General features: G+C 41.0%; 2 protein-coding genes across 4 annotated transcripts; both read right to left on the reverse strand.

Moving 5' to 3' along the window:
* Nucleotides 1-17: 17 nt before the first annotated feature.
* Nucleotides 18-4,566, reverse strand: psmc5 (proteasome 26S subunit, ATPase 5). Of its 2 annotated transcripts, none has more exons than XM_063481257.1 (12): nucleotides 4,514-4,566; nucleotides 2,570-2,644; nucleotides 2,414-2,483; nucleotides 2,226-2,323; nucleotides 2,085-2,141; nucleotides 1,702-1,932; nucleotides 1,351-1,477; nucleotides 1,067-1,257; nucleotides 624-722; nucleotides 428-538; nucleotides 257-343; nucleotides 18-179 (listed from the first exon to the last, which is right to left on the reverse strand). In XM_063481257.1, exons 1-12 carry the CDS (start codon nucleotides 4,535-4,537, stop codon nucleotides 126-128), a joined length of 1,224 nt encoding a protein of 407 aa, XP_063337327.1. In that variant the 5' UTR covers nucleotides 4,538-4,566; the 3' UTR covers nucleotides 18-125. The 2 variants fall into 2 exon arrangements, with proteins under 2 accessions (XP_063337327.1, XP_063337328.1); XM_063481258.1 differs by having other exon boundaries at nucleotides 2,570-2,641; nucleotides 4,514-4,558.
* A 1,193-nt stretch (nucleotides 4,567-5,759) lies between these two features.
* Nucleotides 5,760-16,332, reverse strand: smarcd2 (SWI/SNF related, matrix associated, actin dependent regulator of chromatin, subfamily d, member 2). 2 transcript variants are annotated; one of them, XM_063482013.1, is made up of 13 exons: nucleotides 15,795-16,330; nucleotides 13,216-13,415; nucleotides 10,971-11,013; nucleotides 10,764-10,886; nucleotides 10,037-10,156; nucleotides 9,243-9,338; nucleotides 8,708-8,809; nucleotides 8,448-8,609; nucleotides 8,127-8,224; nucleotides 7,776-7,911; nucleotides 7,551-7,673; nucleotides 6,902-7,003; nucleotides 5,760-6,697 (listed from the first exon to the last, which is right to left on the reverse strand). In XM_063482013.1, the coding sequence occupies exons 1-13, from the start codon at nucleotides 15,945-15,947 to the stop codon at nucleotides 6,644-6,646; spliced, it is 1,512 nt and encodes a 503-aa protein (XP_063338083.1). In that variant the 5' UTR covers nucleotides 15,948-16,330; the 3' UTR covers nucleotides 5,760-6,643. The 2 variants fall into 2 exon arrangements, with proteins under 2 accessions (XP_063338083.1, XP_063338082.1); XM_063482012.1 differs by having other exon boundaries at nucleotides 7,551-7,911; nucleotides 15,795-16,332.
* Nucleotides 16,333-16,957: the final 625 nt, after the last annotated feature.

The following is a 16,957-nucleotide window of genomic DNA, read 5'->3' on the forward strand; positions in this document are numbered from 1 at the left end:
ACCAACTCTGTTTATTGGGGAAACTATTTTACTGACGGATCACACTCATGAAACAATTATAAACCATAAACAAAAGGGAAATATACATATGTGGTTGCATTGTGTGCAAGAATACACAAGGCCTTTTACTTCCACAGCTTCTTGATGGACATGTTCTTCTCACTGTCTTTCTGCATGACCTGAAAAAGTTAAACTGCGTTAGTATAGTGCAAGACGTGAACACTGCATTCAGAAATTAGCGTCAGGTTATACTGACCTTTGCCACCGCCATCTCAAAGTCCTCCTGAGTGACGTGCACTCTCCGTTCTCTCAGAGCATACATCCCTGCCTCTGTGCAGACGCCCTATAATACACAAATGCAGTAAGGGAAATTTAATTATGTAGTTCCTCATTTAACACAGCTTCCATTTAGCAGGTTAATTCTTACCTTAACCTCAGCACCAGAAGCTCCAGGCATCAACTCTGCAATCTTCCTCAGGTTAATGCCGCGAGTCAGATTCATCTTCCTGGAGTGGATCTTCAGGATATCCAGACGGGCCTGTGGGCGCATAATTAAGTGTGCTTAGATACAAAAAACTCAGCATGTTTGAGTAAACATGCTAAAGGGTATAACGATTAACTACCTCTTCATTGGGAGGCGGAAACTCGATCTTCCTGTCAATCCTGCCTGGTCGGAGCAGAGCTGAGTCCAAGATGTCAATACGGTTAGTGGCCATGATGACCTGCAGAGATGGACGACATACTATTAAGTATATTTGAATAATTGGGGTTATTTAATACTTTAACTCCCATGTTTGGCACTCATGAACATTTATTTAACAAATGCAGCATTACTTGTTTCGAAATATAAAGGTCTTCTGTAGTCATCAGCAACTTTAGGTGATGCTGGCATATAAATAAATACCAGTTGTACCACAAAATGTCATCATTTATGCATAAAGAACCTATACAGCAAGCCGAAATGTCATCAGTGACGCATGTTTTAAGAGGCTGTCCTGTGCACATAACACTACACCTCAGTGTTCATAGTAAGGATATGAGACTACACAGTGATCCTCTGCGGTACCTTGATGTTCTTGGTTGCCTCGAAGCCATCCAGCTGATTGAGCAGCTCCAGCATCGTCCTCTGCACCTCACTGTCCCCGCCTGAGCCCCCCTCCAGCCGAGATGAGCCGATTGAGTCGATCTCATCCATGAAGATGATGGACGGAGCATGCTCTCTCGCCATGACAAAGAGTTCTCGCACCATACGGGCACCTGCGGACAGCCAGGGAGAAATCAACCAAAACCAGTTATTAAAAACATGGGGATCAATTCGATCCCAGTGTACAGGAAAGAAAAGGCACGCACCCTCTCCGATAAATTTCTGGACCAGCTCTGATCCAGACACCCTGATGAAGGTGCAGTCAGTGTGATGGGCCACAGCTCTGGCAAGGAGGGTCTTCCCTGTACCTGGGGGGCCATAGAGCAGCACACCCTGCAAGCACAAAGGAAAATGAAAATCTGAACCACCTACACAGAGATCTTTTTCCCCCCTTTCTTTGCTTTTCATGTTTTAGGACTGAAGTGAATGTTGGGCAGGCAACAAGACTAGAAAATGTGTCAAAGATACGATTTTTTTTTAAATTTTAAGATATGAATATAAAACCCTAAGAGAAACTTCTGAAATTCGTACCATCGGCTCTCTTGTCAAATACCCACCTTGGGCTGGGCAATGCCTAAAGCCTCGAACAGCTCGGGGTGTTTGACGGGCAGCTCAATCACTTCTTTGATCTCCTTGATCTGCTTATCCAGGCCGCCGATCATTTCATAGGTGGAGTCCGGCACCTTCTCCACCATCATGAGGGACACCAGAGGGTCCACCTTGTTAGGAAGGATCTTGTGCAAGGTGTAGCTGTCGTTACGCAGAGCTACACGACAGTTTGGAGTCACCTAGTGGCAATTTGACAGAATAATAACAGAACAGTTTGGGTTTCCTGATTCCTAGTACTTATTTTATGAGTAAAATGCATTTTTTTTCTTGTTTAGCTCTATCATACTTTACAGTAAATATTACAAATGGACTCAGGTTTTATAATACTCACATCATTGATGTCAATATTTTTGTCCACATCCACCACAAACTTTCCCTCTGGATGCACCTGAAAATGATGAACAGACAAATGTAAACTGTCCACAACTGATTCAAAAAGAAGGATGCTGCATGGTGAATGTACATAGCATACCTTAACTAGCACTTTCTTTTTGTCCATGACCCTCACCACCTCTCCCACGTAGGATCCCTGTTCCTGTAGTAGCTGCAGCTCCTCACGAAGGAGACGCACTGAGACCAAAGTAACAAAGGAAATGTCCGACTGTGTACATCAGAATGACACAATTCCCAGTAATGTGGCAGGAAGATAAAGCACCATACCTTTGGCATTGAGCTCATTTCTCTGTGCCTGCAGACGTCTGAGATTTTGACTCTTCTCGTTCACAGTCAACTATGAAGAAAAAAAGCAGGTCAGGCCTGACGGGCGAGCATGCATTAAAAAGCAACAAAAACAAAAATGATTTTTCATTTCCTCACCTGCAACTCTTCTATCTTAGATAAGTAGTACTGCCGCAGACCTGATCCACCTTTACTCTCCCCCATCTCCATCTGCTAAAGAAACACATTGCAACGTGGTGCAACTTCTTCACAGCGAGCTCTTGAACATTTAAATATGGCATATTTAACCTCCTAGGACCTGGCCTGACATATATGGACATCACATTTTGGGTTATTTAGACCAAAATACATCAATTTTGCTCTACAAGGGCCTGATATCCACTTACGAGGACATTATACTGCTACTGTTCTATTGAAATTTTAAAGGAATATCCTCATATGTGGCTCTCATTTTTCTTAGAAACAAAAATTAGGTAAAAAAAAAAAAAGAAATCTGGTAATTCTTTATTTTTACATTCATCGGATCCCAATCAGCCCAAATATCAAAGAGAAATTAAAAATGCATACTGTGGAAGATTTCGGGTCTTAGGAGGTTAAATATGCATCAATCAGTGACTGCGTTCATAAGCCATCAATTTTGTTTCATTTTTGTTTTAAGCTAAGAAAGTATGTTAGCCAGTTGATCGCTACGCTGCCAGCCAATTGTGTGAGTGATGATGATTTTGACAGAGCCGACAGCAAACTGGGTCAAATGAACTCTCACTAATGAGAAGTGCTTTTCCTTTAGTCCCCATTTGCAACTTAAAAGTCGTCTATCAAGTGTGGTATGGTGGTTAACACTGCTGTATCACAGCAGGAAGGTTCTGGGTTTGAATCGGGTCCAAGGTGGTGTAAGATTAATTGGTGACGGTGTGAATGTGAGCACGAATAGTTGTATATATGAATTAGCCCTGCAAAAGACTGGTGACCTGTCCATGGGGTACCCTGCCACTGGCCCTATGACAACTGAAATAAGCTCCAGCCAAAACGCAATGCTAAATTGGAGCAGAGACGTCACTGTGTACTCTGTATACCCTCAATATGAAGCAGCCTCTATGCATACAGTTTTAGTTAGGCAGATATCTCCTGAAGGATGCAAACCACGTCTCTTTTTCCTACTATAGCATTTACGCCACTACATTTAAAGATTAAGATACCAATTATATAGCAGTCTACAGACTTATGCTGTAAAAATACTGATGGACTGTAACATTTTTCCCGCGAACATTCTTTTAGATTAACCCAGCAGCATATAAATCATCTACATGAGCTTTTTGTGGTCCCGAAAAGTCCAACGTACATGCCCGATGAGAGGATCGTATGTTGGACAATGCAAAGTACACAACATTTATCAGGCGATGGTAAATAATGTATGCCGAGCTTGACATTATCGATATTATAGAAGAAGAAGAATAGAAATGCTCATTTGTCCAATTTTCATTGATTAAATTGGTGGACTGAACTGGTTGAAATTGACCACTGTTTACATTAGCCATTAGGCCTAACCGGTAGCACTAACACAGGAAATATCTTTTAGGCAAGGAAAAAAAAAACACCCCCAAAATAACCTATGAAACAATAAGCGTTAAAGTGTGTGACGCTAACTTTCTCCCAACAATTACAGTTCATTAGCAAACTAACATCAGTTAGCTTACGTATAGACGTGCACGTATGTTAATAAAGTAACGCTTGGTGTTTCCCATATAATAAACTCAGATATATATCTCTCATAATATGCTGAAATAAGCACCCCTGTGTGGTGAAAAAAAGGAAAAAAAAGAAGAAGCTAAGAATAGAATAAACTGTCAGCACCTCGCTGCCAGTCATCGTGAGAAGCTAGCTGGGTTAGCTACAATGAGACAGCAAACCGGCACAATCGCTGCTTTCAATGAAGTGACGTTTCAGTTTTTACACTGAAGTTCCGCATCCTTCCCTCAAACAACCGATTTTGAATAAACTATTAGACCCACAGCAAAACAGAAACGTTTCCTTCGCATGGCAGTCATAAAAGCAACAAAGCGGCAGGAAAAAAAATACACCTACATGATCAATTCCGTCCACCTCCATCTTGAAATTTCTACATCCGGTTAAAGCCACTGCAGACCAGGCGCTATTTCCGGTACATTGGCGCTTCTTCGTGGTACTTCTTTGATATATAATATATAGAAATGCAGACACCCCCACCTACAGTCCATTTTTAAAAACTACACCTTTAAAAAAGTAATTCCAGGACGTGTGAGGACAGCGAGACGGTGGTGAGGTGCGCAGTAGGAGTGGCAGATGGGTTCAAGGTGGGGGTGGGATTACATCAGGAATCTGCTCTGAGACCCTTAATGTTTGCGGTGGTGATGGAAAGATTAACAGATGAGTTCACGCAGGCAAATCCATGGACTATCATGTTCACAGATGACAGTGTAATCTATAGTGAGAGCAGGGAGGAGGTAGAAGACTGGGGAGGAAAGGAATGACAGATGGTAGAAGCGAGGCGAAGAATACGTCTGTGAATAAAGGGCGGGCTGGTGTGACAGTAAAGATGCAAGGATGTGAGGTAGTGAAGGTAGAGGCATTTAAATGCCTGGGATCAAACATCTGAAGCAAACAGTGCATAGGAGAGGTGAAAGAGACAGTGCAGGTAGGGTGTAGTGGGTGGACAGAAAAAATATTCTCTTTAACTTTAAAAATAATTTCTATGTAACCAATATGAATTCTTGGAATACTAAGGAATTGTGTCTGCTAATATTGGGTCTACCTTACGATATAAAGCACCTTCAGCTGACCCTTGTTGTGATTTGGTGCTTGATAAATAAAATGTAATTAGATTTTTTTTAAAAAGAAAAAAAGACCATATTCAAAGCATAATTAAGTCAGTAAACACATGTAGAAATGATCAAAGAATATAATTCAGTTTTAAACGTTAGGCTGGCCTTTTCTCTGAACCAGTGTCGCATTACAAGCCGAGACAGAGCTCTGTTAGTGAAGGGTGTTTTAGGGTTGGCTGTTATTTGAGGAGTGGTAAACAGAAGCTGTTTGAGTAAGACCAGACATACCTGTTGAAACGGCTGCTCTCAGAGGCACCTAAGCTTTGCAACCAGCCCCAACATGCACCTCACAGCATATCTGCAGCTCTCTAAGCACGCAATCGAGGGTGTGCGGTAGATGAGGTTATTACAAGCCTACAATGGACAATATTTTATATAAATTCTCGACCCTCTGTAACAGGCTGAATGTTGTTAAAGAACACACAGTACGTGAACATTTGTAAGTATATTTATTGTAAAAAATACTCCAAATGTATAAAAGATAAAGGCTTTTGATTGATACACAACATGCAAACATTTAACAAAGAGAAGCTGTACAAAAATAACATTTGTACACAACGGTTTTACCTCATCTTAAATTCTATGTGCCTTCTTCACTAAACACATTTTGGCGCAATGATATCTGTCAAAAAGGAATGTTTCAAGAACTTTAAGACTGATGTACAAAAAGTCAACAAAACAGCAAAGCTTTAACTCATGAAACTATAAACTGTACACAATATTTTGGCGCTTTTTTTTTCTCCTTTTTTAGCTGACATACTGCAGTTGCATTCCTATTAAATTATTAATAGCAGTTAACTTTCTTTGAAGGTATGGATCCGTTCAATCTAAAGAGCCTCAGCTCCTCTTCCCCTCGAATCACCCCACTAACAAATAAAAACGGCGTGTAAACATTCACAAAATCAGAATGTTTCATTTCAACTTTCAAAAATGCTGCAAAAGCATTAAACATATTATACACACTGGAATGAAATGGTTAATTCTACCATGCCTCCAGGAAGATCAGGCATTACTCTTATCTAAAAATTATGGCTTTTCAATGTAAGGGTAAACACATCCCTCTTTCAAAACAGCACTCAAAGTGACAGTGAAAACACCCAAACAGCACCAGTGCTTAAACAGCATTTTGTACCAGAGACAAAACATATTGCAAATAAAAAAAAGGATACAGGTTATTTAAACAGGCTCAATATATCAGACACTACAAGGCAAAGATATTATTAAAGGTCATATAAGCATCACTTTGGTCCCCGAACTCTGCGTCAGTGACGATGGCTTTCTGAACATTTAAAGGCGAAAGGCTTCTTTCCAGTTTCAGCTGAGTGGAACATTAACAACTCCTATAGAATTGTACTTAGGTGAGTCGGATACCCAACACCTGCTCCAGCTCTTGTCTTCTCTGCTGCACCTATAGCAAAGAAGAGGTTAGACTCAATGGCAAAACCACAAACTGTATAGAAAAGATGGATTCTGTGACATCACACATTGGTTGTGAAATTTTGAGTTATCTTTCTAATTTTATTTTGGTGTAATGTTTTGACTTACCACATCTTGACATGTATAAGCTAACACTAGTTAGCACTAAAAAGTGCATTATTCTCTGTCTACTTACTTTGGAGTAAACATATCTGCCCACTGCCTCTGGCACCCAGGGCTCATGGTAGAACTCGGTCCTCCTCTCCTCTTCTGGGTTTCCAGTCACATCTGTCATCAACTGAAAGAACAAAAATGCATCACTGAACCCAGGGAACCAAAATTGAATGATTAAAGAAAAGGGGTTTCTATTCCCACATGCTAAAACAGTACTGTAAAGACTGATTCATGTACTGCAAAGTGACTGTAGTAGTACTGAGAGTCTGATGGATCAATGATTCACTGAGCCTGGTTCCTAAAGGCCTACATTTTAATCCAGGTGCTAAAGTCTCTCCAGATGAGGAATGCAGCACAAACAGCTAACTGGTGTTTTGCTCTAATCTGAATACCAATGCTATGTTTGGACACAGTCCCGTGAACCAATGGTGCCTTTGTGTACCCAGTAGTTAATTGTCTATGAAAGCTGGAAACACACTACCACTGCTCACAAAATAACTGCAGCCTTTTTTTATTAAATACACGGAAAGCTTTGCAGGCAACTGTACAAATATGAATAAAAGCTCAAAGTGAGTGAAGATGATACAAATATCGCGTCACTAAACTATATGTTTTGCTGTTGTGTAGACAAGCACGTATGAGCATTTTAGAAGCTGGAGCATAGCGTCTACCTTCAGATCCCTGGACTGAGACTTCAGCCAGTCCTTGATGAACTCCTGTGGATTATTGCTGAAGCTCAGCATGAAATCTCTTTCGGTCTTCAGCTGGTTAATGTACTCAATGGTTTCATGAATCTGTAGCGAATACAAACACCAGCCGCACATTTTCAGAATTAAATGGAGTATGCAATTTTTTTTTCCCTTCCCAACTCTGGTGAAGTGCAGATGAAGCCTTACCTTCATCTCGAGGGCAGCGATTTCTTGCTGGTTGGTTGTAGAAGACAGGAAGCTGTTCATTTGTCCCTTAAGTGGGTCGTCAACTTCCACGTCGATGTCGTAGCATGCGGTCTTCTTCTGATCTGTGGGATCAACGCTGCTCGGGGGAGACACAATGACAGTTTGGAGAGGAGGAGTGATGCTGACAGCACACTTGTATAAGCACACTAAGAAATAACAGGCCAAATCATAAAGCAAAGGAAACTATCGTTCAGTATGAGCCTCACACACAGGGCTTTCTAATATTCACTGAGAGGCTGATGTAACTCTTTTTTCAGACAGAAAGAGGTAACATGATCCAGGCTCCCCTACCTAATGACGTGATTGATAATAATGGGGTCAGGGTGCTGCAGCAGGCCCGCCAGTTTCATGGGAATCTCAGAGAACCTCATGCGTGGACAGCCGAAGATCTGGACAGGATTTAGTTAAAGAACAGAGCAAGTTAGACAACATAAGGGGAAAAACTTTTTTTCCTATTTGAGGTCTTGCAAAGGGCTAAAAAAACAACACTTCACAAAAATCATAATTGCCTGAATGCAAATCATTTAGCTGTGAAATTAAATACATGCAAAATGATGTTTCAGTGCCAAAATATCAAAGCGCCACGAGCCATTTCTAGCCATTTGCCATTACCTGTCTGAAATAGCGGTTGCAGTTGATGAACTCTTTCTCATGACTGTCCTGCAGCTTGTTGTTCTTGATGTAAAGCCAGAGAGCTTGCATGATGCTGGCTCGTGTCTGTGTGTGTACACCCAGAAGGCGAGCCAACCGTGGATCCAGTTTGTACTGAGGGGGCTGATCAAAGAAAAGCATCGGGACAAAGCAAGTGTTGGTGGAAAAAAAGAAATATATTGGGAAAAAAATGTATTGATGGTTGAGAAAGTAAGTGGCACCTGGTGGTCGAGCATGAGCAGAAGGGTGCATTTAACATTCACGTCTCCTGGCCTTTTGACCTGGAAACCATCCGTCTCCTGAGTGGTGGGCATTCTGTGCCACTGGAAGATGAAGACGTGATTTTTTTAAAGCAGATAAGCAGATTTTTATTAACATGAAATTTACAATACTACTTTACAACAATAATGGCTCAGTGCCAGGTTAAATAAACTGTTCCATCAGCAGATCCCTAAGACTGGAAATTCTCACTTTCACCACTGTTAACCACAATTTTTCAGTTAAAAAACAAAGAAAGAATCTGGTTTATGTGTGGGATGAGTTCACGCACAATAAGCCCGCCTACACAGTCAAAAAAAAAAGAAAAAAAAGAAAGAAGGATTGGCTCCAAACTTTTAGTGTTTCAATCTGAGCTCAGCTTCTTGACCACAGCTAAACAAGGTCGGTGCTGGCGAACTATTAACAATCTCTGAGGCTTCTGGTGTCAATGTGCCTACAATGTTCTGAATGGAAATGCAACCAAGGTTTATGTCATACCTCTACTAAGTGGTTGTCAGGCCCGTAAAGCTCCTTATCAAGCTCAATCACCAGGCTTTTGAAGAAAGATGAAAACTTCCTCTTCTGTTTGCCAGCCTGGGAAGACAGAAAGCACGAAACAAAAGTGTCAGAAGGACGGAGCAGCAAAAAAGCCGTGTATTCTTATTGTGCTGTGTCAGTGTGCAGCTGCATTGTTTAGCTCTGACCGCATTGGGGGTGGTGGTGAAGCGCAAAACTGTAGACTAGAAAAAGCTGTCTTCACCCCCCCCTTGTCTGCCCGCTCCCCAGCCCTGTCAGAGTCTGTTTGCTCAACACGACCCCTTTCACTCCTTTCCCTCACATCCCTTTTTCTGTTGCTCCATGCAATACTCCTACACATGCCTAAACCCATGAGACTGAGGAGAAATTTTAACAGACAAAAAAAAAAGAAAAAAGAAAAAAAGACCTCCTTCTCCTTCATGTGGCCCAAGATGACACAATGAGTCGAGCTAGAATTGATGTCGGGAGGGGAGGCTAGTCAGCTCATGGTATGCAACGGCCAGTGGTTTCAATTCCGTATTTCAAATGAGATCCTGAGTGTGTGTGTGTGTGTGTGTGTGTGTGTCAGCAGTTGTGGGGTGGAATGAGAAAAGCTGTAAACACACATCTGGCTGCGTAGTCTGAGCCAAGAACACTGGCCAACTCAAGTTTGAAGAAACACAATGAGAGAGACTGAAATACTTGCAGTCAGACCACACCAGGACAATAGCGAGAACACTCGAATGCGTTTTTTTTTCTTTTTTTTCTAAACTTACTTCCTCCAGGAGTTTGCCCTCAACTCTCAGCTCCCAGGAGGACACCTTCTCCGCCTCCTCACCCTCGGGTTTGCTGGGAGTGTACGTGTTGGAAATGTAGATCCTGAGCTTGCGCTTTTGCTGTGTAATTTCAGAGGGACAAGCAGATGTATCAGGAATTCTGGCAACAATTGAGCCTCTCAAGCTCACTTGCCAAATGCACTCTCCAACAAAGACAAACGCTTCATTTCAGGCTATTAAGGGTGTTTACAATAACTTCATCCTTATGTATAAGTTCACATTATTAAGACCAGAGAAACACTGCTACCTAACGAGGGAGTCACGGGAAAAAGTTGTGACCGTTTTAACTTCACACCAGTCACATCGTTTGCTCTTCTCTGTGGCCGTGTCACAGTTGGATTAATTTACTGCTAATGCAGATTTTCCTGCTGCTGGAGGTGTTTTTGTTGTGAACACATCTCAGCAGACCGACTGTTTCTGCCACTAAGGTTATTGTTAACAGTTAAAATTGTAGCAAGAAAACACAAAGGTCAGATTTCAGTGTGGGAACCAACTTTACTGTGTCCTGCTGTTCTGTGGAAACTGCTTACACTGTGCTCCGCAGGAACTCTGATTACAGCCGAGATCATGTTTTACTGACTTTTCATTTGTTTCAGTTGACAAAGCCTAAAAATAATCTTCTCAAAGTATACTTTTAACGGCATGACAATGGATCAAGAACACATACCATAATGGGCTTTTTGATGGCTTCCTGAATCTCCATACGCTTTCGAGCGATGGTCTGGTCCAGCTTCCTCTCAAAGGCCAGGAGGTCCATGTAGGCCTGGGACTCCGGGACCAGATCTCGGATCTAGAAGACAGTAGCAGGTGAAGATTGAGGAAATACAGCAGACTTTGACAACAGTGTGATTCAAGGGGGTCGAGGTTTTCCTACCCTCTGTGGCAGAACCTTGTCAGCCATCTTGCGCCTTTTTGCTCTGAATCACAGAGAAAAAAAACAAGGAAAATTATTCAGTTTGGAAAGAAGACATTAAATGACCGCTTTAACAGTCTCTACGATGTGAAGGAGTGCATTTCTAAGAATATCTCAAACCGAGCTGTTGTTTTTCAGTGTGTGTGTGTCATCATTTTGCTTTCGGCCTCATAAGTATGACTTCAGTCAACCAATTTCACAGGAACTGGCCCCACACCAACACATGATATAGGATCAAATAAAAGATCCCTTTCATTTAACCCGATTACCGATAATTGGAAGACTTCACAGTGCGATAATATAATCTTGGCCAATGCGATATGTTAATTAAGTCCCCTGAAAGAGTGCTTCAGGTTTTTACTTGCCGACTTCATTAAATTGATTTTGTTTCCTTAATTATACACTTCACCTTGGCAATGACTGAATTTAATTTCCATGTGATTAAATGAGAATTTAGGATGGTGGCACCGTGACTCACTAATCCTCCTAGACTGAGATTATGCTGAGATACTGACTTTTTTTATGAAATTAACCTTAAAAACACAACAGAATCATTGTGGACGAAGCATTACAGATGGCCGCATTTATGAGCGTGGCGTCACGGAGCAGTCTGAAGTCAAAAATACCCACTTGTGTCTGCTGTTTGAAAGCAAAGGCCAGTCATGAGACACTGGTATCCTCGTGTCTGTGCGATCTGAGCCGTGCTTTTAACAGTACAGTCACTTTACAAACAGACGGGAGAACAAATCATGAATGAAACGTTCTGTTGAGACAATGTAAATAAACCACAAAAGGGGAAAAAGAAAAAAAGACATACCGCATTTTTATAGCTGGATGACTCCACCCATTTTGTCAGAGAAAATATTAATGGAAAACTCCCTAGAGTGACCGTGTTTTCCTGTACACTCAGATTCATATCAATACTCTTATTTTCACCCAAAAATGTCTTTATTCTAGTGAACTCTTTCCTGGAGTCATTAAGTCACAAATAATCCTAAAAAGAATGTTAATGTTGGACTTGGCAGTGGGGTTGAACCTGGCTTTTGAAAACCTTTATTTACCTTTTTTTCTCCCTATGATGTCAGCAAGAGCAGATACCTTTATTACAGTCATCTCAGCCACACAGCTCTGGCTATGAGCCACTTCTGTTACGAGGGGCAGCCAATTATCAGAAAGTTGGCTTTGAGCGAGGTGTTAGCAACAGACTAGTGTTTATATAGCACTTTCAGTTTCCAGCTGAAGGACTAAAGCAAAGTATAAGATGAGGTACTTTTTGGATGCTCTTTAAGGGGTGGATGGATCTGCGTGTTTGCTTTGGCACAGATGCCGTTCCTGACACAGCCCTCACATCTATCCAGTGTTGGGCCAGGAACTAGGAGTGCACTAGTTTGTGACCCCCTGAGGCACTTGTGCATCTCCTCCCCATCTAGAAGCAGGAATCTTGTAAGGGGAATGTGTAAACCACTACACCCATGGAGCCAGTATGCACAGTATAAGACGAGTAAGTTTAAACTGTAAATCATCCAGAGCTACTCTAGAAAAGTACAAGACCAACAATATGGAGCTGGAATTAAGCACAAAAGTTCCTCAATAAAAAAGGGGGACATGTCACAAGCTGTCAAGTGCTAAAAATAAACATGATTGCTGTTGCTCAATATTAAAATTAGGCTTGGCAAAAACTTTAGAGGTGAACCTATTTTATATAATTTCTAAGTTACTGGACAAAAAATACCTGGTAACAGTTTTAATTCTTTGAACAAGTGATTTAACTCTTTCCCCAATAAAGGCGACATCTGATGACCTCCCCAGCACCCTTAATCACAAACCTCAGTATATATCAATAAAGATGTGCTTTGACAACCATTAGAACAGTTTCTGGGTTTTTCTAAGGGTCGCTACATAGGCAGAGACCACCCTCACTAACACTCCATCACTTGTGTAGCAAACCCAGTGATTTTCATCTATAAGCAGCAGTTCTGAAAAGAGTTTCAGCAGGTCACTACTAGCAGCTTTCAAGTGGTAAAGAGTTAATGATAAGAGGAAAAAAAGAAAACATTTTTGGATTTCATTTACTTAATGAAGAATCAATAATAGATTTAATTGTTTAAAAGTCATGAAGGAGTAATTAGCTAGTTATTTTAGATGGTAGTGAGGTCCAAACACTGGCAGTACCATCCCCTACATTTTGTCCCGTCTCCTTTCTTACCCTCGTCTGAGGCCTCCCAGCGCCTCTTGTTGCTGTTGGTGGTGCTGGTGATGAAGAAACCGTTTCCTAGAGGCGTCCATGCTTGGGGGTCCCATGCCTGCCCGCATGGGAATGCTACTGCTACCATAAGAGGGACCAGGCAGCTGACCCCCCATTGACCCCATGGGGCCCCCCACTCTGCTGGATGGCATCCCGGGGCGCTAGAGAAAAGGAGGGAAACTGATTTCACGGAACAATTTCTCCATATCTACACAAAAAATTTAATATTTCATCTAGGACTAAAGGAAATCAAGGATCTGATTTATTAAAGAGATACAAAAACGTACCTATTTTAAAATAATAATAATAAAACCAATGATGTGTTAAGCTGTTTGCAATTAAATTTCATATTGTATGATCAACTTATATCAAACTCTAGCTTTTTGGATCGGGTGGGTAAAAAGAATGCTCAGTGACATACAGTACTGTCACTTACACTGTATGCTTTTGGTTGTACCATAAATATTATGAGTCATAATATCCCCATTAAAAACATGCCAAAAACATAAATGCACCGTTTCTGCAGGTGGGGTTAAGTTTTTAAGTTCTGAGGTTTAATTATGAAGTTGTGCATATAAAGACTGTTATGGCACTGCAGTTTTTATCTCCATCTACACAAAGCACAACCTCTTTCAACTTTAAGGTTTCAGATATCAGGATATAATGAAAAGAAATCAGGTACTTAGCATGCTTTATAATTTGCTAAATATAACCTTGGATGAAATACAACACGTGACATATTACACTGTGTTTTTATTTATTGTTAAACAAAAAAATAATAAATAGAAATCCAGAAGCAGTAAAGTAACAGCCAGATGCTGCTAATCAAATGCACTTCATCAATTTATTAGTTTCAGGAAGTGTGAACTTCTGTAACAGCAGAGGTTTTGACAGTTTGCTGGTTTGGAGGATTCAGGTGTGTTAACATGAAGACATCAATGATAATCCTTGAGAAGTAACTGCTGCCCATCAATCTGGAAAGCCTTATAAGGTCATTTCCAAACAATATGAATCCATCTGTCTACAGTGAGAACCATTATCTACAAATGGAAAGCATTCAAGACAGTTGCCAATCTTCCCAGGAGTGAACGTCCCAGCAAATTCACTCCAAGTTCAAGCTTTGCAAGAGCTACTTCTCAGGCCTCAGTTAGCATGCTAAATGTTAAAGTTCATGGCAGCACAATTAGGAAAAAACTAAACAAGTACGGCTTGTTTGGAACGGCTTCCAGAAGAAAGGCTCTCACATTTGAACAAACCACAAAACCTCTGGCGCAATGTCCTTTGGACAAGTGAGACCAAACTGGGGATATTTGGCCATAATGCTCAGCACTACATTTTGTGAAAACTAAACACAGCATAACAGCACAAACACCTCATACCAGCTGTCAAGCACGGTGATGAAGTCAAATGCGAGGCCATATACTTGACAGCTAAAGCTCGAGTGCAATGATCACAAGCACACAAACAAATCTACAACAAAATAGCTGAAGAAGAAAAGAATCAACGCGGTGTAATCACACAATCAAAGTCCTCAACACGCGTAAAATGCTTTGGCAGGATCTTAAGAGAGCTGTGCATAAACAAATGCCTGCAAATGCCAATGAACTGAAGCAATGTTGTAAAGAAGAGTGCACCGAAATTCCTCCTGATGTGAAGGGCTGATAAAGTCATACAGAAAAGGATTACTTCACACTGTTGCCGCTAAAAGCGGTTGAACAAGCTCCTGAATCTTGAGGCGTGCTTAGTTTTTCACACACTGCTTCTGCATTTCGGCTCAGTTTTTGTTATATAAATAATAACCCAGTGTAATATGTCGTATTTTGTTACACATCAGAGGGTGTATTTATTTTAAGACCTGTTACCAACTAGATTTTTTTTCTTTTTAATTAGGTCTTTATATGTAACACACCAGTACTGTAAATAATGTATCAACAAATTGTGAGAATTCTCACACATAAAAACAAAGTCTAAACCCAAATGGCTCCAACTGTCAAAACGGGGGTAACTGCGATGGTGTCTGTTAACTACAGGAGAAGCTGCAGATGGTGACAATACTGGCACGATATATGCAGGCTTGCCTCTGGGCAGATGGTGCTGATAAACTTTTGCTTTCACGCTAACTGACAGGAGGCGAAGCGGGCAACCACGTGATTTTCTTTTTCACACGCGCACAAAACGCTAAACGATATCAATTTGAATTAAACGTCCCACTACTTTTATGAACCACTTTAAATGCCATAAAAGAAAAAAAAAAAACAGGTTACACTTAATTATTGCGGTAATCAATAAATAATTACACCCACTTCGAAGGCGGAAGTAGTGTCCACACGGTGATATATAATGAGCTTTATGGGTTTTTTTATTTTATTTCCATGTCTCTCGGGTGACTATTTCAATTAGCTACTTTCATTTAAACACGAATTTAAGGCTCTAAAGTAACGAAAAGCTTAAATAGATATGGGGGTGATCGGACAAATACCGTCACCCTCACCTTTCACTCAGTTTCTTTATTCGACACGGAGAAATCAAGCAGAACCAACCTGGGGGTATTGGGGAACGCTGCTCATGCTTCTGGGATATCCCCCCGGAGGCTGGGGCATTCCTTGCATCCTCATGCCCGCGGCATGCCCAACATTCATGGGGCTCATACTCGGATTCATCGGAGGACCCGTGAAGCTTCCCCTCGATGCCATCTTCTAGAGCCACAAGTGGTTAAAAGTGACGGAAACTTCAAACCAAATTCGGCCCAAATAAAAGTGTGGCAGGCTGAAGTCTCCAAGTAGGTAGCTAACTAACTCCGGGTACTTCTGCTTAGGTCGGTTTCTGGTTTGACAGCAAGCACACTGTCAACAAAAAGCTAGCTAACGTTAGCTCACTTCCTACCGTTTCAAGTTCCGGGATTTGCTTCTACCTAGTGACTGCTCGTTTTGTGAACACACCAAGTGGGAGCTGTTGTCATCTCCCACTCGCGCCTTTACGACTGAACGACGCCACATAAACGATAACTAACAGCTATTACACTGTGAGGCGAATGAAAAACATGATAACGTCTTACTAAAGACAAACTGAGTATCTTGAGCAGATAGCTTGTCTGCACTCTAAAGCAAAATCAAGTACTCTCAACTACATGCTGCGTTCACAAACATCGGAAATTAGGAAGTTCCAAATTTCAGCGCGCAATAATCTCGATTTTTTTTTTCTTTTCGAACACCTTTAAACACATGCTAGTCCGAAGTCTTCATTTGTTGTGTATTTTGTAAAAGTATATATTTTCAATGCTTGATTTCAAATGTGACTTACAGAAACTTGCGCTTGGTTTTGTAATAGTGTAATTTTGTTTCTTGATCAGAAGCTCGAGATTTTTCTCAGTAGTGCCAAACTATAACCTGGAGTAATACTCTGCCTCCTGAACACTAATTTTTGGTAAACAGTAATGTGCTGAATCTAGAAGTCTTATGCCACCCATCCTTATATTTTCCCGGGGGAAATGACGGAGTAAGGCAAGGCAAGTTTATTTATATAGCACAATTCAACAGCAAGGTGATTCAAAGTGCTTTACAGAGACATTAAAAAACAAAAACAAATAAAAAGCATGATTTAAAATGGAGAAGAAAAAAAAGGAACAGTAGATAAAATCAGTAGTTAAAACGTACGTTTTGAAATTTAAGCTTAAAAGTAAAACAGTGCGGATTTGGTGCTTTAT

This window comes from Pelmatolapia mariae, linkage group LG8, assembly GCF_036321145.2.
Source record: "Pelmatolapia mariae isolate MD_Pm_ZW linkage group LG8, Pm_UMD_F_2, whole genome shotgun sequence".
NCBI classification, from domain to species: domain Eukaryota; kingdom Metazoa; phylum Chordata; class Actinopteri; order Cichliformes; family Cichlidae; genus Pelmatolapia; species Pelmatolapia mariae.